The sequence below is a fragment of the Bos javanicus genome, chromosome 9 (assembly GCF_032452875.1).
Source record: "Bos javanicus breed banteng chromosome 9, ARS-OSU_banteng_1.0, whole genome shotgun sequence".
Taxonomy (NCBI): domain Eukaryota; kingdom Metazoa; phylum Chordata; class Mammalia; order Artiodactyla; family Bovidae; genus Bos; species Bos javanicus.
Window position 1 is genome coordinate 76,338,512 of NC_083876.1, and position 25,816 is coordinate 76,364,327.

A 25,816-nucleotide genomic window follows, 5' to 3' on the forward strand; every position below is an offset into this window, starting at 1 on the left:
ACAAAGTGTACTGAAATTGTTTTTAGAGTACAAAAGGATGTATATATTTATCATTTCCACATTCAGAGAAAGGACATTTTCAAAATAATACCTTATTTTTTTAAACTCAACTATATAGACGTATCCTTCTCCAACATTTCAAAAATTATGTAAGGAGCAAGTCCACGATACAAAAAGTACACAATTTAGCAGGCATCACTTTTGTTATATTAACAAGGGAGAAACTGAACAACAGAATCCACTTTGAAGAGAAGAGATAACAGGAGAATTCTGAGAGACCGAGTCATCCCACAGCCTGAGCTAGCTAATGCAACTGTTTAAATTTTTGGCTCACACTGGGTTGACTGCAGTGAAGTAAAGTTCGATTTTGTTTTTTTGTTTTTCCCCCTTCTCAGCAGGATCAGAGTATATGAAGGAAACTGGGTAATTTATAGGAAACAAAAAGGCAATGTTTTCTTTTGCACGACTGATTGTAGTGGGCACATATTCAACCCTTCTAACTACACAGACTGGTCAAACTTACAATGCTACACATTTCAAATATATTATCAAAACAGCTATACTGGATGGCCATCCTTACAGCTCTCCACTAAATACATCTCCTATGATGCTACTCTCAATCCAAGCAACTAGGCATCCTAATGGGGTGTCTAGTGCCCCCCAAACCATGTCCACTGGGAACCTGAGAACGTGACCTTATTTGGAAACAGAGTTTTTACAGATGTAATCAGCTAAGATGAGGTCATATACCGGAGGAGGGTGAACGATAAATCCAATGACAGATGTCCTAATAAGAAAACCAAGTGACAGTCACAGACAGACTCCTAGGGAAGAAGGCCATGCGAAGACAGAGGCAGAGGTGCTGCCACAAGTCATGAAATGCCTGAGGCCACCAGAAACTGGAAGAAGCCAGGAAAGATTCCACCCTCGAGACTGTGGAGAGACAATGGCCGTGCCAACAACTCGTTGTCAGACTCTGGCTTCTAGAACTGTGAGAGAAGACATTTCTGTTTCAAGCCACTCACTTAGTGGTAATTTGTTGCAGTCTCTCTAGGAAACTACTACAGATTTGTCTACTAAATAGTGCCAACGCCTTGTTACCAGGACACAGTAAGATTACAACAGGAAATGAAATAAATGTTTAAGAACTTTATTACAGCTGTTTGACATTGTGGTGATAGCCCACAGCATGTGATTCTATGTTTTACAAAATATCCATGATGGATTGGAAATTAAAAGCCAAAAACCTAGTCTTCACAGTTAGAGATGCACTGAACAGATAATTAATGTTTATAAAGATGAAGCTGGCACACTGTAATTAAGAAATTTGCATTTTCTGAAGTGTCTCAGGAAAACTTAATTGTATTCCATGCAATTTTAGAAGTAAAAATATTTTATTCTAATTTTTCTGAATAAAGTAATCCATGAATGGTATACAATATATGCAAGGTAGTTTTCTGTTAATCATATTATTTAATAAGCTGGAAACTCACTTCCAAGACCCCTGATTACACAGTGAAGAACAACACACCATGGCTTTGTTACCGACAGGGACTGGGCAGAACTTGAGAGAACATGTTCCCAGAGACTGGGAGCTCAGATGTTGCTCATGGGGAAAAAACCTGGGTGGAGTGAATGTATTTGAGCTATTTCAATGGCAACAGTAGAGAGTAGAGATTATAACTACATGAGGTATTATAGTCAACAGCAATGATAAAGATGACATCTCTCTTCCAAGAAGGCAATTTTGCTAGCACCAAATCGACCAAAAACTGAGTAGACATGACTTCAAGAAAAAAAAAACAAACTAGCCTGAATGGGGAAAAGGAAACTCTGCATGCATGTGGGAGGCTGTTTGATGTGTTTTCTTTTAACAATTAAAAGAAATACACAAGACATGATTTAACCCAAAAGAAGGGCAATCATGCTTCCTTTAATATCCACGCAAATCATAACGACAGACTTAAAGAGCTCCTAGGACCTCAATGAGCCACAGAAACAGGCCAATTAGTGAAATCCTCTGAAAAAGCCTCCAACAGAGGCAAACGCAAATGCAGGAAGGACACAAGCATCCCAAGCAGCCCTTGATATTCCTGCGCTTAATCTCACCATGACTTTATCAGGGGTTGGCCATACACGTAGGGCCTAGAGGGCAACCTAAAAATCATTATTATAAACCAAAAGGCTACAAATCACAGGAAGAAAGCAAATGTCAATGGTTGTCCTGGCTGCTGGGAAATGGGAAAGTAGATTTTAAAAGGGATTGTGGACTCCTGATTAGAACACACACTTCAGCATAAAAGCACTCAGTTGCTATCATATGCCACTCATTTGACTTTCTCAAACTCCCAAGTTACCTCGGAAAATAAGAGTCCATGAAACTGGTAAGATTCCTTTATAAAATGAAATTGCTGTGATGGGAATGGGTGGGGCAGATACACTGAAGCACAGAAGACATGCCCTGCAACAACTGCACACCTGCATTCAATTAGAAACTCTAAACCGGAAGCTATCATTAGATCATAATGACTTCAGCTGGGGAGATGACACCAGGATCGCAGGCATCCTCATCCAATGATACTGAACTGTGGCTCTTCTTAGTCACACTTTTTTGGGAGCAAACAATTTTTTGAGAAACAGCATCAGGAGGGCCCATGACTCATTTTACCTAAGAATATTTTTTCAGAAACACTCTAATTCACTTCAGCTGATGGGTTGCCTTAGAAATCCATTTCAACTAAATACACTAAAATAAGAATTAGTTGAACTCTTAGGGAGGAAAAGATGTGAAGTTCTTTCCTGTTTTTACCTTGTCAATTTGATCAAATTTGTACCAACCATATAAACAAATAACTCAAACTCAGAATTCAATATTAAAGACTTGGGTGGCTTTTAAGGTGTCAGGTTTGGGTTAAAACTGTAAAGGCTGAGAGTAGAGAAAACTGGTCTGCACCTTAGAAACACAGTGAGGACAGAGGGAGGACAGAAAAGCCATCAGCAAAGCAAGCCAGGCTCACTTTACTTCCCCAAATTGAAAAACTGTCAAGAATTTCACATCAACAGGCTGACATACACTGAAAGATATGAACAAAATAGTCGACTCCAGTTCCAAGGAAATTCACTTGAACTCCCCCATTCCAACAATCTCATTGAAGAACACATTCTCAAATGCTTAAATTATAATTACAATGAGTTGGAAGAAAAAGAGTTGAAGAAAAAATAATAGCCTAAAGAGAGAAAAGCACTCTGCAACTAATGGGAGAATCAGTACATATATTCTATATAGTCACCATCTTCCAGTACTTCCCAAAGCGCTATAGTCCATACACACATAGCTAGGACAAGAATCTCTATTCTATGGTAAAATTAATTTCATTCCTAAGTTCATACATTAAAGCTGCAAGTAATAGGATTGCTCCCCCCTTCTTATTCTCTCTAGCCCTTTCCACGAGCAACTCACCACATGAAAACTTCTCTAACAGGACTCATACCCCAACTGTAAACCATGCCCACTTAGATGATGAAGTTTCCTTTCATTCTAAACTTTTAATTACTTAGTCTATGACAAAACACATCCCAAACGCATCCAAACAGAGAAATATCCTGTCTAAAAGAAAAATTCCATCTCCCCAGCAGGAGGTCTTTCTTCCTGTTTGCAACCAGAAAAGAACAATGACTTTTTCACTTTCATACTTAACAAAACTCTCTCCAACTTTGATTTTAAGAGAATCAGCCCTCGTTTCTGATGCTGAATGAACATTCTTCTATTTCACCACCCTGGTGGGCCCAAAGCCCCCTCACCTTTCAGGCAGAACATGGTGCGGCAGTTCCATGAGGGGCCAGTGCTCCGGGCCGCGCAGGCAGCAGGGCTCACACAGCTGTCTCCAGCCCACCGCCCAGCCCTCACTGCCAAGAACGGGGCAGCCAGCCAGCACCGGGGATTACAGGAAGCCACTGCCCAATCCCCAGCTTTCTGGGCTGAGCTGCTGACACCTCCCTATCTTTCACGGGGAGTTTCACACCCTGGAATCGGCCAGGATCATCTGGGAAAGTGAGGGGAGCCGGGAGGTGGGCAGTGGCTGTTCGTGTGGTCCAGTGCTGGGCAGCGCGAGGGCCGGGTTTAGTTTGTCTTTATCTCTCAGCATTTTCCATTGAAGCAGATGGAGCACCTCACGTGATCGACAACACAAAAAAGAAATCCCTCGATTCGGTTTCACTGTTTGCTATTAATTATCACGACTATGCTTTGTCATCATTATTCTTTTGCTAGTCACGCTCTTTCTCATGTGGAACAACTCATATACTACTACAGATCTGGCACTAAACGTTGCAATATGAAATTGTACACACAGCTGAGTCTACATAAATGGGCTCAAAACAGAGCCAGACAAATTGTAAAGTACCATGGAAGCACTGACTACTGTTGTTATTACTACTACTATTAACATGGGCTTCCCTGATGGCCCAGACAGTAAAGAATCTGCCTGCAATGCAGGCAACCTGGGTTCGATCCCTGGGTTGGAAAGGTCCCCTGAAGAATGAAATGGCAACCCACTCTAGTATTCTTGTCTGGGGAATCCCATGGGCAGAAGAGCCTGGGGGGCTACAGCTCTTGGGGTAGCAAAGAGTCAGACATGACTGAAGTGACTAACATACACACACACTATTAATATGCTTTTGTGTTAGGATAAAAAAATGTGAAGGGTGTTACACTTCTATGGCATTGCCATTTTTCAGATGTGGAAATAAAGACACACACACAAGATTCATTCACAAGTATGTGAACTTCTAACTCTGTTGCAGTTATTAGTATATCACTAAGTATCTCATCCTCCACTAGAAAGCTAAAATTCACTCTGGCAAGTTCAAGGCTTACTTTACTGTACACTCTTTAACACAGATTTAAAAAGTGACAGATTGTTTTGAAGTTTTATTACAGATCTGAAGAGGCCCCAGGAGTACTCCTGCCTGAAAGCGCCCGATGAACAGGGAGTGTCCTCCAGTCCTTAGAGACTCTCTCCAGTCTCCTGGTCACAGGAAGTGACCATTGTTCACAAGCCCGCTGCTGTGTGCAGGTCTTCCTCTTGACTATACAGGATACAGGAAGCTGACTCAGAACCAATCTATCTATCTGTCTGTGTCCTAGGGTGCTTGCTGCAGCCGTGGCTACAGACTGTGGATGCTCTGAGTCTTCTGGCTTTCAACACTGGGCTCAGCATAGCCTAGTTGGGTTTTGCTCCTCATCTAGTATCACTAGCAAGGCCTGGTTAACAAGCTCCCTACCATAAGGAAGTCACTGTAGTAATACTAGTTGCTATGACCACTGAGAAACAGAAGTGGTCCCTAGCCAGAAGCTAGTAGGAATGAAAAGCCTGCACGCAGAATGATAAACAGTGATACTCTTAGAACAGAACTAGAAGGAACCTAGTAGCTCATCTGATGGGGAAGAACGGTTCAGAGATAAGGTGATTTGTCCAACTAAGTAGCAGCCACTTCAAGATCAAAGTCAAACCACCTGACTCAGCCTTGACCATCTCAACCACCTGACCCTCCCCCCAGAGTGTTGGAGTCATCCTTTATCCTTTCCTATCTTGAGTGGTCTTTCATGCCATGTATGAATTGCAAAGATATTCCTGAAAGTATTCTTGTGGGTTAGACTGAACTTTTTAAATTGCATACACAGAGAGAAACTCTACACCTTGAAGAGTTAAGGCTTCTGAACATAGGTTAGTACCCAGGGTTGGAATGACTGCATGCTTTTAACAGCATTCTAAGGATACTCACATTTAAACCTTTTAATACGGAGACAACCCGACAATGTAGAAAGAACAATGAATTGGAAACTAAAGAGAACATGACTGCAGCCACGTCTATAGCCTTATCTAGCTGGTTTGTATATTAGCTCATGACCCATAGAGGTGTCGGAGAAGGCAATGGCACCCCACTCCAGTACTCTTGCCTGGAAAATCCCATGGACGGAGGAGCCTGATAGGCTGCAGTCCATGGGGTCGCTAAGAGTCGGACACGACTGAGCAACTTCACTTTCACTTTCACTTTTCACCTTCATGCATTGGAGAAGGAAATGGCAACCCACTCCAGTGTTCTTGCCTGGAGAATCCCAGGGATGGGGGAGCCTGGTGGGCTGCCGTCTATGGGGGTTGCACAGAGTCGGACACGACTGAAGTGACTTAGTAGCAGCAGCACAGAGGTGCAGACTGATGGTAGGGACTGAACTAACTCTAAGGTTCTATCCTAACCTACTTGATTTTTTGCTGTGATATATACAGAAATGGATATTAATATTAACATAAATGAGCATTTTGTTAAGTGCATTATGTCAGGAAAAAAGACAATCTTTGCTTTCTTATGATTTAATGTAAGAGGTAAGTGAGTAAATATAACAAATAACTATAATACAATAGGATAAATTATATAATAGACGAATATGCAAAATTAATAATGATCAATGATAGCTTCTTGCCTATTACCATTTAACCAAGTTACTCTTGCTATCCAGGTTAAATCATCTGTAATCTAATGGGTTAAACAGTGTCCTCTCCCCACCAGTTCCTACCTATCAGAACCTCAGGTTGTGACCTTGTTTGGAAATAGGGTCTTTGTACACATACTTGAGATAAGGATCAAGATGAGAGGACACTGGATTAGGGTGGTATTAAGTATAATAACAACAATATTAATAAGGATAATAAGAGACAGAAAAGAACACACAGAGACACAAAAAAGGCTATGTGAAAACAGGCAAGGATTAGTGTTATGAAGCCACCAGGCAATGAATGCTTAGAGCCATCGTAAGCTGGAAGAGGCAAGGAAGAATCCTCCCCCAGAACCTTGGCAGGGAACATGGTCCTGCGTGTGTGCCTGCTCAGTCACGCAGTTGTGTCTGGCTCTTTGTGACCCCCTGGACCGTAGCCCACTAGGCAAGAGTACTGGAGTGGGCCCTATAGGCACCTGAACCACGACAGAATAAATTTCTGTTAAGCTACCCCATTTGTGGCCCTTTCGTACAAGAGCTCAAGGAAATGACTACATTTAGCAAGGTAGTGACTGTGGGAGAAGGGGTATAATTTTTTTTCTTTTTAAACTGACTTCAATTTATGATCACAAGGGCTTAAAACTTGTTTTTCCCAAATCACTGCATGTACTGTGGCTAAATTATTACTACAAAAGTATACTACCAAAAAGAAAACCTTTCCATGATGTAACACTTCTAAAGAGCACAAACACCACCTTAGATTGGTGAAATGATAGACATCACTGTCTGAAAAGCTCACGGCATTAAACACAAGCAGTGGAAACAGAATAGGCCTTTATTAAAATTGAATAAGATTATCATTTTTAAAACGAAACCCCTTGTTTTCACCAAACAATTGTGAATATGTTTGAGAAATAAAGTATGAAAAGGCATGCTGTTCCAACTAGGAAAAATTAATAAGAACTATTCATTAAAATTATTATCTGGGGGTGGGAGTGGAGGGAGGAGAGAAAAAGGTGAGAGAGATTGAGGTACAAATTCTCGCTTACAAAAGAAATGAGTCACAGGCATGAAACATACAGTGTGGGGATACAGCTAACGATTATACCATATCTCTGTACAGTGACAGATAATAACTAGACTTACCAGGGCAATCATTTTGAAATGCACAGAAATATCAAATCATCTTGCTGTGTACCAGGAACTAACAGTGTTTTGGGTCAATTATATTTCAAAAACAAACAAACTCATAAAAAAAGTGATCAGATTTCTAGTTACCTGGGGTGAGAAGGAGGCAAAGTTGGATGAAGGTGGTCGAAAGGTACGGACTTCCAGTTATAAGATAAATAAGCACTAGGGATGTAATGTACAAATTGAGAGATATAGTTAACACTGCAGTATGAGATGCAAACTGGTGTATAAAGAAAGGATAAACAACAAGGTCCTACTACATAGCACAGAGAACTGTATTCAAATCCTATGATAAACTGTAATTGGAAAGAACTTGAAAAAGAATGTATATATATGTACTGAGTCATTTTGCTGTACAGCAGTAATTAACACAATAGTGTAATTCAAATATGTGCTGTGCTTAGTCGCTCAGTTGTGTCTGACCCTTTGTGACTCTTTGAACTGTAACCTGCCAGACTCCTTTGTCCATGGGATTTTCCAAGCAAGAATGCTGGAATGGGTTGCCATTGTCTCCTCCAGGGGATCTTCCCAACCCAGGGATCATTCGATCCCTGTGTCTCCTGCACTGCAAGTGGATTCGTTACCTGCTGAGTCACTATATTTCAATAAAAAACAAATTAAAAAAAACTGCTGTATTTGAATATGAAAGTTATTGAGAGTAAATCCTAAGAGTTCTCATCACAAGAAAAAAACATGTTTTTTTTTTTTCTATTTCCTTAATATTCTATCTATGTGAGATGATTTTCATTCCAATCCCAAAGAAAGGCAATGCCAAAGAATGCTCACACTACCGCAGAATTGCACTCATTTCACACACTAACAAAGTAATGCTCAAAATTCTCCAAGCTGGGCTTCAACAGCACATGAACCAAGAACTTTCAGATGTTCAAGCTATATTTGGAAAAGGTAGAGGAACCAGAGATCAAATTGCCAACATCCACTGGATCATAGAAAAAGCAAGAGAATTCCAGAAAAACATCTACTTTTGCTTCATTGAATACATTAAAGTCTTTGGCTGTGTAGATCGTAACAAACTGTGGAAAATTCTTCAAGAGATGGGAATACCGGACCAACTTACCTGCCTCTCAAGAAATCTGTATTCGGGTCAAGAAGCAACAGATCTAACAGTGTCAAGTTAGAACCAGACATGGAACAACAGACTAGTTCCAAAATGGGAAAGGAGTATGTCAAGGCTGTATATTGTGACCCTGCTTATTTAACTTATATGCAGACTACATTATGCGAAATGCTGGACTGGATGAAGCACAAGCTGGAACCAAAGTTGCCAGGTAAAACATCAATAACATCAGATATGCAGACAACACCACCCTTATGGCAGAAAGCAAAGAGGAACTAAAAAGCCTCTTGATGAGTATGAAAGAGGTGAGTAAAAAGGCTAGCTAAAACTCAACATTGAAAAAAAGAAGATCATGGCCTCCGGTCCCATCACTTCATGGCAAACAGATGGGGAAACAATTGAAACAGTGACAGACTTTATTTTCTTGGGCTCCCAAATCACTGCAGACGGTGACTGCAGCCATGAAATTAAAAGATGCTTGGTCCTTGGAAGAAAAGCTATGACCAACCTAGACAGCATATCAAAAAGCAGCAACATTACTTTACCGACAAAGTTCTGTGTAGTCAAAGTTATGGTTTTTCCAGTAGTCATGTGAGCTGCTGCTGCTGCTAAGTCGCTTCAGTCGTGTCCGACTCTGTGCGACCCCCATAGACGGCAGCCCACCAGGCTCCCCCATCCCTGGGATTCTCCAGGCAAGAACACTGGAGTGGGTTGCCATTTCCTTCTCCAGTGCATGAAAATGAAAAGTGAAAGTGAAGTCGCTCAGTCATGTCTGACTCTTAGCGACCCCATGGACTGCAGCCTACCAGGCTCCTCCGTCCATGGGATTTTCCAGGCAAGAGTACTGGAGTGGGGTGCCATTGCCTTCTCTGAGTCATGTGAGAGTTGGGCCATAAAGAAGGCTAAGTGCCGAAGAATTGATGCTTTTGAACTGTGGTGTGGCAGAAGACTCTTGAGAGTCCCTTGGACTGCAAGGAGATCAAACCAGTCAATCCTAAAGGAAATCAGTCCTGAATATTCATTGAAAGGACTGACGCTGAAGCTCCAATACTTTGTCCACCTGATGCGAAGAGCTGACTCATTGGAAACGACCCTGATGCTGGGAAAGGCTGAGGGCAGGAGAAGGGGAAAACAGAGGATAAGATGGTTGGATGGCATCACCAACTCAATGGACATGAGTTTGAGCAAGCTCCAGGAAGATGGTGAACGACAGGGAAGCCTGGCATGCTGCAGTCCATGGGGTTGTGAAGAGTTGGACATGACTGAGCAACTGAACAATAAATGTTCATTGTACTCCAGTACTTTGGCCACCTCATGTGAAGAGTTGACTCAATGGAAAAGAGTCCGATGCTGGGAGGGATTGGGGGCAGGAGGAGAAGGGGATGACTGAGGATGAGATGGCTGGATGGCATCACTGACTCGATGGACGTGAGTCTGGGTGAACTCCGGGAGTTGGTGATGGACAGGGAGGCCTGGTGTGCTACGATTCATGGGGTCACAAAGAGTCGGACATGACTGAGCAACTGAACTGAACTGAAGCTTATTGTGCTAATCATTTCACAATGTATGTAAGGCAAACCATGATGCTGTACACCAGTGCTATATGTCAGTTATATATCAATAAAATTAGAAGAAAAAAATTATTATCTACTACCACTGATCATGAGTGCTGGAGAAGAGTCTTGAGAGTCCCTTGGACTGCAAGGAGACCAAACCATTCAATCCTAAAGGAAATCAACCCTGAATACTCATTGGAGGCACTGATGCTACAGCTGAAGCTCCAACACTCTGGCCACCTGATGCAATGAGCTGACTCGTTGGAAAAGCCCCTGATGCTGGGAAAGATTGAGGGCAGGAGGAGAAGGGGATGACAGAGGATAAGATGGTTGGATGGCATTACCAAGTCAATGGAGATAAATTTGAACAAACTCTGGGAAATGGAGAAGGACAGGGAAGCCTGGCATGCTGCAGTCCATAGATTCTCGGAAAGTCAGACATGATTTAGCAACTGAACAGCAACTAATCATTGCTGCTGCTGCTAAGTCGCTTCAGTCGTGTCTGACTCTGTGCTAGTGAAATTCAAAACTTAATCCCTAGGAAGACTAAGTGAATGAAGCGGGCCAGGGATGATGCTTGTTTGAAGAATTTACAGTCCTCTGGACAGAACAAATGTCCTGCCTTTGCCAACCATGACTTTAGAGACTCAACTTCTTCACTCCCTTGTAGGATTACAACATTCTGCATCATGTTAAAGTTTAATATTATTGTCTCAGACAGAGGGAGTGGTAGCCACAAGTACAGCCAAAAATGTTTAGATACTCATGTCTTCCAAACCACTCCAGTGCTATTTCATTTGCCTGCTAAAAAAATCTGTTTGGTTTCAATAAAATAGTAAGGATGTGGGTAAATTAGGAATTAATTTGCATAATACATATAACGAGTGAGTCTAGATGGGGTCAAAATTCTACTTTGTTCCTGGCAAAATGGAAAACAAAATTATACAGGAAAAACAGGCAAACCATAGTTTAGTTGTTGTTGTTTTTTTTTTAATGCATCCTGATTTTGACTTTTACTCAAAAAGCCAAAGATGGAAAAACCATTTTGCATACCCATTTGAGGATTTGTTTCACATCAACTAAAAAGGTACTCAATCAGGCAAGGTCTGTTTTCAGACCTGTATCTTTGGCAGCAATGGAGACGCAGACATACAGAACAGACTTGTGGACATTGTGGGGGTAGGAGAGGGTGGGAAAACCAGCATGGAAACACGTATATTACCAAATGCAGAATGGATGGCCAGTGGAGATTCACTGCGAGGTACAGGGAGCTCAAATCAGATGCCTTGTGGCAACCTAGAGGATGGGATGGGGTGGGAGGTGGGAGGGAGGTTGAAGAAGGAGGGGACATATGTATACCTGTGGCTGATTCATGCTGATGTATGGCAGAGACCAACACAATATTATAAAGCAATTATCCTCCAGTTAAAAATAAATTAATTATAATATATTTTATAAAAGTCAGAGGAGACCGAACACATATTCCCCATCACAGGTGCTCCTATTTCCACTACACTGCCAGAGACTGAAGATGTTGAAACCTTGTGAGACTGTTTGTATGAGAATGTCCACAGAAGAAGCCATGCTGGTGGCCAAAACTGACTGACACCATCTGAACATCTTACCAAAGTATTAGTCATTCTCATCTCACCCACTGTGCTAGGATACTTCGGTTCTTACCAATATTCAGAATTTCTCAGAAGAAAGAGATTCAGTCTGGGTTTTTCTGCATATTTATCACTCCCACAGACCCAAAGAAAGAAGGGAAAAAAAAAAGATAACATAGTACCTTTAAACTGGCTAGTTTAAAGCTACTATTGGTGGCCCTTATGGTGAAGAACTTGCCTGCCAATGCAGGCGATGTAAGAGATGCGAGTTCAACCCTTGGGTCAGGAAGATCCCCTGGAGGAGGGCATGGCAACCCACTCCAGTATTCTTGCCTGGAGGATCCCATGGACAGAGAAGCCTGGCAGGCTACAGTCCAGAGGGTCGTATAGAGTTGCACACAACTGAAGTGACTCAGCATGCACTGGTCACAGTGCCCCAGTCTGGCCACCTCTGTAAGCAGCTTGCTCATCATTAGGAAAGTTGGCACACAGGACTTTGTTATGGACACTTCCTCCTCCTAACCTCATCTAACCTGGTATCCTGTTTGATTTTTGTGCACTCTGCAGCCAGAGCTGACCAACCTGATCCTAAGGACAACCTTTATCCTTTCCTGCAGTCACTTTTCTTTCAGGAGACCTTTGAATCCTGGCTCATTAAAGACAGCTAACTTTGTGCTGAACACAAACCAACCATGAAGCTCCAGGGTGTCCTGCAAATACTGCACTGGGTGCTCTTGAATGGTTTCTGGCTGTAGGTAGCCTCTTTAAGTCACTGTATTTCCTCCTGGAATCATGGAAAGTCTGCTTTAATTGGCCAGTTTAAAAGCAGTTTTTAGAGTTATTTCATTTTTTTTTTTTCCTTCAGAGCCAAATCTAGACTTCTTGACATCACACCAAGAAGGAAGCCCTCATTTGTCTCTTTATCATGAAATTTGTCTCATTCATGAAAGCCTAGCTCTTCTAACACTCAATGATTTCTTTCTTTTTTTCTTCTTTTTTTAAGAACCCTTGGGCCCCTGCGGTTCTATGTCCCTAGGGAATGTAGGATAAGTGTCCACGTTGACCTGAGCTCTTACATCATCCTACAGCCTCTCCTGTTCCTCTTAGATGTGCAGAGATTCCTTGACTCCATTGCTGTCCACTGGGCTTCAGTCCACCCCACACAGGCGCACAGGATACTTCCTAGGCAATGACAGGGGGAAGGAGCCTTTAATGTGAAACCTCGCTCCATTCAATCCAGCCAGAAGAAGCTTCAAAAGGTTGTGCCAATGGCTAAGATATTTCTTCAAGTGACAATATTCCTTTATAACTTTATAGTAGTTTGTTTTTTTCTAAGTCAGACTTCCTAAACCACTGTCATACCTACATCATCTTTCCAAAAGAGCCCCAACTGCTCCATTCTTTCCCTGAGGGGAGAGGAAAACAAAACAAAACACATGTTTCTACTTATGTAAGAAACTCAAGATAAGAATAAACCCCAAATTCCTCATCCAGCAATAAATTTGGACTTGAACTCAATTCTCTTCTGCAAATTTTCTGGCCATTTCCCTTTAAGCCACCCTATCAGTGGGCTTTGTTCCATAATCCATATGGTCTCCTAGCTGCACCGTCCTAGATCAGACTGTCACTGTCTGGAATACAGCCCTACCTTCACAGCTTGTTTATTTTGTTTTTTTACTTCTCTGAAGTCACCCTTGACCACTCTTTCCCCAGCTTTACTTAGGTAGCTATGATAGGGTCACAATTCTGTCTGCCCATCTCAAATGAGTTACTTGTTAAAATAAGGACTTGCTCATGCACACCTACTTCCAACCCTTGAGAAGTACCTGAAACACAACAGATGATGAGTGCTTATAGCCTAAACCAGAATTACCATCACTCTACTATTTCATTCAAAAGCAAACAGAGGAAAGTGTGTAAAATCTGCATGAGCTATCTATCCAACAGCACAATGATTCCTATGAAAAGCCATAAAAATATTTAACATATTCCTTAGAATTAGATCCTACTGCCCCCCACACAATTGTACTAAAACTCATCTTTAAATAACAGTTATTAAATAGTTGAACATATGGTAGAATTTTTATAAATCATTTCTTTAAAGACTACTAGTCCAAAGAGGCTTCATTTTCAAACATAGATGCTATTCTCTTTCAAGGCAAGTTCGTCAGAACAAATTCAGAAGGCAGTTTTTCCTTCTCTCATTCAGCCTAAATTAAATATTTGAAGGATGATGGAAGTAGAAAAGGAAAAAAAATTTTTTTCTGGAAGTATCCATACAAGAATGCTGAAGTCAGTGTGTCCAGCTGGAGGGAGTACACCAAAAGATGTCATAATAATGACCCCAGATCCCCTTTCTTGGTGCATTTACAATGGATGTAGTATAGAAGCAAAATAAAACCACTAGAATGTGAAATTTTATTCTCTTCAAGATTTACCATTGTCAGGGCACCAAATATGTGTATATTTTGGAGCATCAAAATAACCTCACATCCTTTCATGCTGTGCATTTCATCAATGTGCTTGTGAAGGGACTGACTCCAAACATACACATTTCAATGGCAACCCTTCCCACAAAAATCCAACTAACCTAAAATAAAGAGGTCATTTGTATCATTTTCTTCTAAGCATCTGAGTAATGTGAGGAAGTTAAAACATTAGTCAACCTTCAACTATAGAAACAGGTGCAACACAAGATCTTCTATCCACAAAATCACGGTCCTAAATCATTCTAAAGAGAAGTCAGACTACAAATCAACAGAGTTCAAGATCACGTACCAGCCAACCAGGAGGAACACAAGTTCAGCCACAATTTACTTATTAATAAAACATAAGCCCGAAACCAGAGACAGTCACTGGACTATAATTACTTAATTACTTTTAATCATCAAGCAATATCATAAACATTAAAAGGTAGATACCAAGTTAAAATGCTCAGGCTCCTGAAAATTTCTGCATAGATAATTAAATAGTCTAACATTTAAGTTACTTAAGATTTATAAATTTAAAATATTTTGATTTATAAAATATTTAAAAAACTGAAAGCTCTGTATAAAGAGCTAGAGAATCTCCATTTAACAAGAGTAGTTTATCTCTGACGTCACCACATTCTGCAACTTCTGACCCACTTAGACCTTGCAGACGACACTTGAAGGAAAGAGCTAACCATTTCCCTTTCAACTGTCGAGTCTTCTTAGTAGCCAGGCAGTTGGAAAATTCAGGAATAGCAAGTTATTTCAGGACCCATAGGATTTACAACACTAATGGTTTGAGGAAACCGCAGCATTTAGGCTCCTTCAGTCTTTTTCCCTGTCCTTAGGAGTTTAAAAATAAGCAGGAAAATGGTTCTTCAAATTGGCAGACCAGTTTCAGGGTGGCTTCTTGCCACAGTGCAGGATAATCACAGAGTTACACGATCCACAGTGGGTAGAACATCCCACAGAAGCAGCTCTTTTCTGATTCTCCTCTTTGATCAAACAGATTTGAGCCTTTTCCATTTTTATTTTTGTTTTACCTCTTCCTCTCTCCCTTCCCGCCCATATTCTTTCTCTCTTCCTCTCTCCTCTCTCCTTTTCTCTTTTTCCCCTCTTCTTCACTTAACATCTAATAGAAGTCACCTACAATTCTCTTGATGGAAATAGCTGGCATTTACTTCATGCTTTATTTTTATTTAACACATCTCAGCAGATTCAGCTGTTAAGGATAATGAAAGTCTACAGTCCCTCAAGAGGAAAAACGTCTGTGTCAAAACCATAATACAAGGTTCACAGTTTTAAAATACACTTATTTCTCTTGAGGCAGGTGGGTTTCTGATGCTGTAAGTTATTCAACTATCTCTAGGGCCTTCAGCTCATACCAAGGAAAGGCTGCAGCCTGGGACCTTTGGGGTCTTCGGTTTGTTTGCAGGAAGGGGTTGTTTGTTTCTTTTCCTTCAATTCCTTGAAACATGAATGAATTTGCCTTTGTAAGCAGAAGCAAAGTGACCCAGAAGAGCCTGTTTCCAGGGTGAATGCTGTTCCTCTTTTGCCTTTGCCATCATCAGTAAGCTGCTTGTCTTCGACACATCTATTTAGAAAACTTTCATTGTGACACAGAGTGGGCGAAAGACTTCCAAAACCTGCTCTCTAAGGTCAGCAAAGGAATCTGTCACTAGACCATCACAGGGAAGTCAGGAATGCCAAAATTAAAGAAACGAACAGAAAGGAACACAGTTGCGATAGTATTTAAAAGAGGAGAAAAGAACACAAGGGCACAACCTAACTGGGCTTGTGCCCTTGGGCTCTTGGCTGTGAGGTCTTAAAGCAAGCAAGCTCACCTCCCTGGATCCCTGCTTCTCCTCCGTCACACCAGGTTATCCTGGAGATTCCTTCCAGCCCTAACAAATTACCTTTGTTTTTTTAAGGTAACTCTTAGATCTCTTCACAACTCCAATTTAGGAACTATATTCAAATATTTACTAAAATGCTCTCAAATGGCACTGAGAAAAAACTCGTGGTCGGTCATTCCTTCAGTAAGCTCTCTCTCAAAGAGTTGCTAAAGCTGCTTTCTCTAGGTATAACCACAACAGTAAGAATTCTTTGAAATTTCACTTCATCAAAAATGAAAGACATCTTTACAATTGTCATCTCTGAGACTTTACAAACACAAAACAAAGTAACTATGCTGGATATCAAAAGCTTTTGATATCACAAGTGAGCATCTTTCATCAATTCTCTTATATTTGGAGAAAGAGAGGATAGCAATCCCTACTGAAACTGCTACTTTTCTGTAGGCCTCATTTCTTGAGTCACAGAAAAAAAGTTTTCTTCTACATCTCTATTTTCAATTTTTCAAACTGCACCCAAACATCTTTGCAACTCTCCTATGTATAAATCAAAACATTCACTGAACAACTACTGTAAGCCTAGGATTCAAAATGAAGATTATTCAACACAGACTATTAAAAGGTCATATTAGTTCCAAGGATTGGGAGGTTAGTGGTTTATTAAGAAAGTCATAGAAAAGGCAGAGAGACAAATCAGCTTTTTCAGTCACACTTTATATAATTCTCATTTGTGTTCAGGAGGATCAAACATCATTTTAAGCGGCCAAAAAGGTTTAGTAGAGTAGAACCAACTTCAGATAATAAAAATATGTCTTATCATCACCATCTTTTAACTTTTTTATAAGCAGATGATGTGAAGAAAAATACGAAACTAAAGATATGGAGAGGTCATTCCAACCACATGAAAAACAATACACACACACACACACACACGTATTTGGTGTCCATCTATTAGTCGGAGAAAAGAGTGGCAAGTGAGAGCTCAATATGTAATTAGAGAAAGTGGTTAAAGATGAAACCAAAGCTTAAAAGTGATGTTGCTTGTTTTAAGTGAAACAATAAAGTAATCCTACTTGGAAACTCAGAGTGATTTTATAGATGTGTTTAAAATTTAACATTTACAATAAGAACTGGGATGCCCAAATATAGTCACAATTCCATAACATTAACACAAACATGTGCTTTATTTAACTGTAGTAAAAAGAAAAGCCAACAGAAAAAGATAAATGTGGGAAAAACATATTTACATATTACAGAACATTCCACTTATCAAGAGACCATTTTTCTGAAAAACTCAACCATTCAAAATGTGGTCGAGACCCAAGAAGTCAAGATAGTCTCTGACCAGACAGCAATACTCACAGGATCGTGGTTTAGGATCTTATTATAATTCTTCAGTCACTAATACTCACAGGATCATGGCTTAGGATCTTATAATCCTTCAGTCACTACTGCTGTAATAAGCTAGATTGCCCAGACCTTCCACAGAAGGTAACATATTAGAAACCCCATAGCAGAGACTGGTGGGTACAAGAGGCAAGCAAGACTACAGGAGTGGAAAGGAAAGCTCACAGCTTTACAGCAAAAGTGGAACAAGAAAGCGGCAGACCAGAGACCCACCTTAAGCCCAAGCAAGGATCCCTGCAAACCTCAATAACCACCAGGGTGACACCAGATTCTTAAAGGGTCAATGACACTGACACCAAGGCATCAAAACAAGCTTCAAATGTCCTCTGAGGGTTGAGTAGAAACACTACACGGAGTCATGCAGAGAGGGAGGGACTAAGTCATGAGAAGTGAATTTCAATCCAACTATACCACTATTATCTGTAAGGCTTCAGGCGAGCCCCTTAATCTCTCAGGACAGCTTTCAGGGGGAGATGTCCCCATCCTACCATCTCACAGGACTATCAGAACAATGAAATGAGACCAGACGTGAGTGGGCACTGGGTAAACCGTGACCTGCAAACAGCCTCTATTTGCGGAGCAAACTTCAGAAAGATGTTCGTTAATTTTTTAATTGTTTTAGAATTCTGAACAACGAATGGAACAAGCTTCTGTTACAGAGAAATAAAAATGAAAGGCATTTTCCTCTAACATTTTATGTAAGCTAACATGTAGTCCATATGAACACAATTTAGAAAGGATCTCTAACCAACTGTCAGGGTTTTACAGTAACTTTATGTTTCAAAGAAAATGCAGCTTCTTATCCAGTTCAGACACAGAATCTCTGACACATACAGGCTAGAGTCCAACAATTTGAAAGTAAAGTGAAATGGACTGAACTTCTTAACTAATTTTCCTCTATGGGGGATGGATGGACAGCAGGCCAGGAAGCATAATGCCAGAGAAATCTCCAGATCAGGGCAGAAATTCATCAGACGTTGCTATTCATGAGTTTTCCCTTGGGCCGGTGAGCAGGTGCAAGGAAGCCATGGAGTGCATTAGCAGGCTGTGCACGGCTGTGCTCAGGCAGGGAGCAAGGTCCATGCTGGAAATCACTCGGTCCTGCCTGCAAGTTTTCAAGCACAGCATGGCTCTGGGCTGGGGGCGCAGAGGGAAACCTAGGAGAGGGCTTACTCTGTTCTCAGACCCAGTGGTGTTCTGATAGGCACAACTCATCTGTACTGCATCTCAGGATGCTTCTGGTCAGTGAGGCCTCCTACAACAGGGACATGAGGATGGACTATCCACAGAAACTGCATTGCCATTTGTGAGGGAGCAACCTGGTACACGGCATAATACAGCCCTACTACCCGGAGTCTACTGAAAGCATGATTTCGCCAGAAGTCTGTGACTTCATAGGGAATGATAAAGCCAGTTCAGCAGGTCGGGACTGACATTTTCTGTCTAATAGAATAGACTAGAATAAAACAGAAAAGAGAGAGAATCACGTGTACCCATACTATAAGGGTAAGTAGTTTCGCAAAGCTTTCCTTACATTTTCTATAGATGTATATATGTGTTTATATGTACATGAACATATGTGTGTATACACATCTGTTGTGTAGATTAGGAACAAATGTAAAGTGTATTTGTTGCTTCGGACACAGCCAAAACTTTTCAAAGTCACTGACAAACAACTATAATTAAACTTCTCAGGCACTGAAAAACTCAAAATGTTCACATCGTAGATTTACTGTAGAAGATTATTTTTCCCATTCCAAAAAAAAATTTGTTGGCGAGAAACCTTGCTCAACTTTCTCAGAAACCAGATGAAAACTTACAATTGTGTTTTTGTTCAGGCCTTTATTAGTTGGAACCTAAACATAACCTTTAAGATTTCTAAACGCAGTCACCTAACTTCCCTGGTTACAATGACATGAGCACACAGAGCCACTGCACAAACTAACACAAACCCCAGCGTGTGGGAAATAACCAAGGTCTGATGATCCAAAACGAGGAAAGGAAACTCAAGTCACTCAGTCGTGTCCAACTGTTTATGATCCCATGGACCGTAGCCCACCAGGCTCCTCTGTCCATGGGATTTTCCAGGCAAGAGAACTGGAGTGGGTTGCCATTTCCTTCTCCAGGGGAGATGATCCAAAAGAATGCTGAAGGAGTGCAACCCCAATCTCACCAGCTTCCTAAAGCACACAAGAACATCCCAAACGCAACAAGCAAGCTCAAAAAAGTCTGTACATATCAAACAGAACTGGGATCCTTAGAACAGAACCACATTCATACTTAAGGGCAAAGAACTGGACGTGGAAGGGTAGCAAGTAAATAAAAAAGGACTTAAATGATCTTTTTATAGTTGGAATACAGTATGTTGATTAACTCTGCAATAAAATTACTTTAAGGTGAAAAATCAAAGTTTTTTTTTTTTCCAGGAAGTCAAAGGACTCTATGTACTTTCCATGGGTGAAAAAAAAAATTATGTAAATAAATAACCACCAGTCAAGATGACCACAGCAACCAAGCCAAGAACCAGCCCCAACCACCCACCAAGGTCAATTCACAAATTGCCTTTTGTATTCTTTGTAAAAGAACCTCCAACCACTCAAGACTGAAGCGGTACACACCTGTGTCCAGATAGGAATTCTGGTTTATCTCAAAATGTAATCCAGAAACACCAGATACCCAGCTTCTACTTTAACTGAGGCATTTCCAGTTACAAAGTGAAAGAGAACCTTCAGGAACACAGGCAAAGGAACTGTAACAACAATAAAACATATTTATTCTCACGTTCTCTTTTTAAAGTTTACTGAAAAGCAAAAACAAAAATCAAGTGATGTAGTTTATGAAATCTCAACTGCTTGTGGCTTTCACTTATAAATGGGTTTTCCTTAGAGCAAGGTAAGCATTTATTAAACCCAAATCTAACAGTTTACTTGTACACTGAAATTTTAGCCAGTAAACAGATTAGCCTTTACTTTTACCCCACACTTTTCAACCATGTACAAAAGGTTTATTAAGCTATGTCTTAAAAACAAACATATCTTAACTATTATAAACAATCAGTCCTGCGAGGAGCACATTCAGAAACATGTCTGAGTCCCACTAGACTGCCACCATTACTTTACAGATTTAGGAGATGGAGTCAGAAAAGTGTTGGCAAAAAGAAGGCGGAATAGAGAGGTATGGAGACCTATCATCTCTTCTCTCCTTGTATCTCATCCCTCCTCCTTACCCACCCATCTATTGCCATCTCCTTCGGTTATCTTCCTTTCAATACTGCCCTCAATAGAACTTTTTTGGAAAATAGGAGGGCATGAAAATGGCAGGGCAGAGGCACTCCTCATTCCACCAGTCTCCATGAGCGCCTGCTCTAGGGAAGGTCATGGGTCAGGTCACTCTAGGTCACTCGAAAGCCAAGCCACCTTCACTCCTATGAGAGACTTCCTCCTCCTCATGGTTTTTTCAAGGTTGATTTATACCAAGTCTACAAGGCCATAGAAGCTCTTAAAACACAAGGATCCACAACCGATGCCCAGATCCAAGGAATCAGTCTAAGTCAAGGACAGTGCAAAGGGAGGGAATTAACTGAGGAGCCCGGCCAACAAATCCCTCTGCTCCGGGGAGATGGTCTCAGACAGCTGCTCAGCCAGGCAAGCACTCACCACGCATTATACACGCTTACATAGCCAAAATGTGATGTGCCCAGCACAGTGATGGGTTCTAGCAAGAACTTAGTAAACAACTGTTGACTTAATGTCTTTGGTGACTAGTCAGTCATCAGCCATAAATGGCAGCAAACACCCCGAGATGCTGCATTGGAGAGTCAGAGAAGAGGTGCTGCTACACGACACACAGGTGTAAAAGGTGACTTTTCTTCCCTCAGGATTTCAGAGTTCAGCAGGGTACTACCACTGTTAGGACCATGTGACAAGAGATGTCAGCAGAAGTCACGCCAGATGGACTCATGGCTTACACGACCGTAGGTTTGGTAGAACAAATGTACTTGCAAACGGTAAGTGCCAAGTCTGTCATCAAGGGACGGGAGAGAAGAATACTTAGATCATGTGCGCCTTTCTATTGGCTGGTAAGTAGTGACAGACACTTGGAATAAAAAGTTACTCACAGCAGTAAATACTTAAGGCTCAGTTTTGATGAAAAGATCAATTTCCTATAGGTGGCTTTGTGTGGGGCTGCCGGCACTCAGCAACCCCAGAGCAGCTGCACCCAAGTTCAGACTCTAGTATCCTCAGACTATAGCCCCATCCTCCACATTGCAGAGCATCACAGGAAGGGAATACAGCTGCGGAGGGCAGCATCCTTCTCTGGGAATCCAGCTTTATGGTGGGACCAGTGCTCCTCAGCCTTCACAGTGCTCCCCAGGATGGCATGGGAAATGCGGAGACTGTTCAAGTGCCAAGCATGCAAAGATGTGGCAACTTTAAATAGGGTCCCTGGTGATTTTTTCAGGAAAGACCTGAAGAAAGCAAGAGAAGGTGAGAATAAGGTGTACAGCTGGGAGTCTAGGAGGAGGGCAAGGTCAAGTTGCATGGCCTGTCCTAACAGCAGCAAGGAGTCTGGTGTGACGTGGAGGAGAGTTGAGGGGAAAGCACAGGTGATGAGGTTGGGGAAGCGAGGGGGTCAGAGAGCCCACCCCCGTAGGGCCTCCGAGAACACTGTAAAGACGCTAGTTATTAAACTGTCTGAGAAAGGTTTTAAGCAGTGAAGTCACAAAGTTTGACTTCTGTTTGATGTTTTACAGGGTTGCTGAGGCCGCTGTCTTAAGACTGCCTGGCTTGGGGTGAGGGTGGGGGTGGGGAGGAGAACAACAGTGAAAGAAGGAAAACCGGTTAAGAGACGGCAATAGCCCCCATCTGCCTCTCCTTATCAGACATGGCATCATCCAACCCACACCTCAGCCCTGTTCCCTAAGTCAACGTTACTCATGGTCAAAACAGCCAGGGTCAAACGCTTGTACGAAGTGTCTCATACAGGCATGGTGTGCGTGGAGTAACAGGACACAGCCGACTGCCACCAAAATTATGTTCCCACAAACTGCACCCTCTCTCTCGCCTCACTCGGAAAAGTCCGGAGTCGGGAGCACGTTAAGATTACATTCAGCAGTATAATCGACAAAGCAAGCACACAGTGCCACCTAAGACCCACCACACTTCACGCAAATCCAGAGTACTGTTTGGCATGTGGGCCGGAGTAAACAGCACTATTAAGAGTGTCCCAGGTGAGTTATGCTCACCCCATCAGCATCCCTTTTCTGGGTACTTAGCCTTGGGGATAAAAAAGATAAGGAAGACCTGGTCCCTGCCCTAAAGGAATTCACAGTCTAGCTCAAGACACAGGCGAGTAAACAAATAAGTACAACCCAGTGTCTGATAAATGCAATCACAGAGGTATGTAGAAGGCCCAGAAATAACACAGAGAAGGGAGTAGTGTGCTCTGCCCTCCAGGGATCAGGGAAGACTTCACAGAGTTTTAAAGCAAGTTCAGAAGGTTAAGCAGGCTAGTTACAGGCAGAGGAGGAGACTGGAGCATCCAGACTGACTCAGGGACTGGGAGATGAAAGTTCTGGAGTTGTGAAAGAGCTATGGCTCTGTCTGCTACCTGTGCAGTTAAAAGGGAGAGCAGACAGGAAGGCATAAGATAGAGGAGGGTCTCATGCCATTGTAAGGACTTCATTCCACGCACAGTAGGGGCCACAGATGAGTGACTGAGTTAGACAGCAGTTCCCCTTTATCCACAGGGGATATGTTCTAAGATGCCCCCAAGGGCAGTTCAGTCACTCAGTCGTGTCCAATTCTTTGCAACCCCATAGACTGCAGCATGCCAGGCCTCCCTGTCCATCACCAACTCTCAGAGCTTACTCAAACTCATGTCCATCAAGTCAGTGATGCCATCCAACCATCTCATCCTCTGTCGGCCCCTTCTCCTTCCACCTTCAATCTTTCCCAGCATCAGGGTCTTTTCAAATGAATCAGTTCTTCACATCAGGTGGCCAAAGTGTTGGAGTTTCAGCTTCAACATCAGTCCTTCCAATGAACACTCAGGACTGATTTCCTTTAGGATGGACTGGCTGGATCTCCTTGCAGTCCAAGGGACTCTCAAGAGTCTTCTCCAACACCACAGTTCAAAAGCATCAATTTTTCAGCGCTCAGCTTTCTTTACAGTCCAACTCTCACACCCATACATGACTTCGGAAAAACCATAGCTTTGACTAGATGGACTTTTGTTAGCAAAGTAACGTCTCTGCTTTTTAATATGTTGTCTAGGTTGGTCATAGCTTTTCTTTCAAGGAACAAGCATCTTTTAATTTCATGGCTGCAGTCACCATCTACAGTGATTTTGGAGCCCCCCAAAAGTAAAGTCTCTCACTGTTTCCATTGTTTCCCCATCAATTTGCCATGAAGTGATGGGACCAGATACCATGATCTTAGTTCTTTGAATATTGAGTTTTAAGACAACATTTTCACTCTCCTCTTTCACTTTCATCAGGAGGCTCTTTAGTTCTTCACTTTCTGCCATAAGAGTGGTTTCATCTGCATATCTGAGGTTATTGTTGTTTCTCCCGGCAATCCTGATTCCAGCTTGTGCTTCATCCAGCCTGGTATTCCGCATGATGTACTCAGCATATAAGTTGCCTTGACGTACTCCTTTCCTGATTTGGAACCAGTCTGTTGTTCCATGTCCAGTTCTAACTGTTGCTTCCTGACCTGCATACAGATTTCTCAGGAGGCAGGTCAGGTGGTCTGGTATTCCCATCTCTTTAAGAATTTTCCATAGTTTGTTGACTTGCCTGTGAGTGTGCAGGAGTCTCCGGCAGAGGCGTGGGTCAGCAGTGGCATGCTGCAAGGTCCAGGGCACTCAGTGCAGCAGTGCCTGCATGGGACCTTTTGGAGGAAGTCGCCATTATCTTCATTACCTCCACCATAGTTTCGCCTCAGGTCAAACAACAGGGAGGGACCACAGCCCAGCCCAACAACAGAAAATCCAATTAAAGATTTACTGAACATGGCCCCACCCATCAGAACAAGACTCAGTTTCCCCCTCAGTCAGTCTCTCTCCTCAGGAAGCTTCCACAAGCCTCTTATCCTTATCCATCAGAATGAAAACCACAATCACAGAAAACTAATCAAACTGATTACATGGACCACAGCCTAGTCTAACTCAATGAAACTATGAGCCATGCCGTGTAGGGCCATTCAAGACAGATGGGTCATGGTGGAAGAGTTCCGACAAAACGGGGTCCACTGGAGAAGGGAATGGCAAACCACTTCAGTATTCTTGCCTTGAGAACCCCATGAACAGTATGAAAAGGCTAGGGTATGAAAACAGTATGAAAAACCCCATGAAAACAGTATGAAAAGATAGGACACTGAAAGATGAACTCCCCAGGTCAGTAGGTGCCCAATATGGTACTGGAGAAGAGTGGAGAAATGACTCCAGAAAGCAAAAGTAACACCCAGTTGTGGGTGTGACTGATACTGTAAAGAACAATATTGCATAGGAACCTGGAAAGTTAGGTTCACGAATCAGGGCAAATTGGAAGTGGTCAGATAGGAGATGGCAAGAGTGAACATCAATATTTTAGGAATCAGTGAACTAAAATGGACTGGAATGGATGAATTTAACTCAGATGACCATTATATCTACTACTGTGGGCAAGAGTCACTTAGAAGAAATGGAGTAGCCATCATAGTCAACAAAAGAGTGCTAAATGAAGTACTTCGATGCAATCTCAAAAACAACAGAATGATCTCTGTTTGTTTCCAAGGCAAACCATTCAATATCACAGTAATCCAAGTCTGTACCCCAGTAAGAAGCCGGAGTTGAACAGTTCTATGAAGACCTACAAGACCTTCTAGCACTAACACCCAAAAAAAGATATTCTTTTCATTATAGGGGACTGGAATGCAAAAGTTGAAAGTCAAGAGATACCCAGAATAATAGGCAAATTTGGCCTTGGAGAGAAGCGAAAAGGAAAGATATACCCATTTGAATGCAGAGTTCCAAAGAATAGCAAGGAGAGAAAATAAAGCCTTCCTCGGTGATCAATGCAAAGAAATAGAAGAAAACAATAGAATGGGAAAGACTAGAGATCTCTTCAAGAAAATTAGAGATACCAAGGGAACATTTCATGCAAAAAGGAGCACAATT

The 25,816-nt window shown here is 41.9% G+C and overlaps 1 protein-coding gene across 3 annotated transcripts in view; it reads right to left on the minus strand.

Annotated features, from left to right (window-relative positions):
• The window catches only part of NHSL1 (NHS like 1), a 152,296-nt gene that overhangs the window by 111,660 nt on the left and 14,820 nt on the right, over positions 1-25,816 (minus strand). Inside the window, exon 1 of one of the 3 annotated variants that reach the window (XM_061428122.1) lies at positions 3,802-16,184. The exons of the other annotated variants lie outside the window; for them this stretch is intronic. Coding sequence (XP_061284106.1) covers positions 3,802-3,817 — 16 coding nt within the window. The 5' untranslated portion in view covers positions 3,818-16,184. Of the gene's footprint in view, positions 1-3,801; positions 16,185-25,816 lie in introns of those variants that run through there. 3 annotated transcript variants of the gene reach the window in all.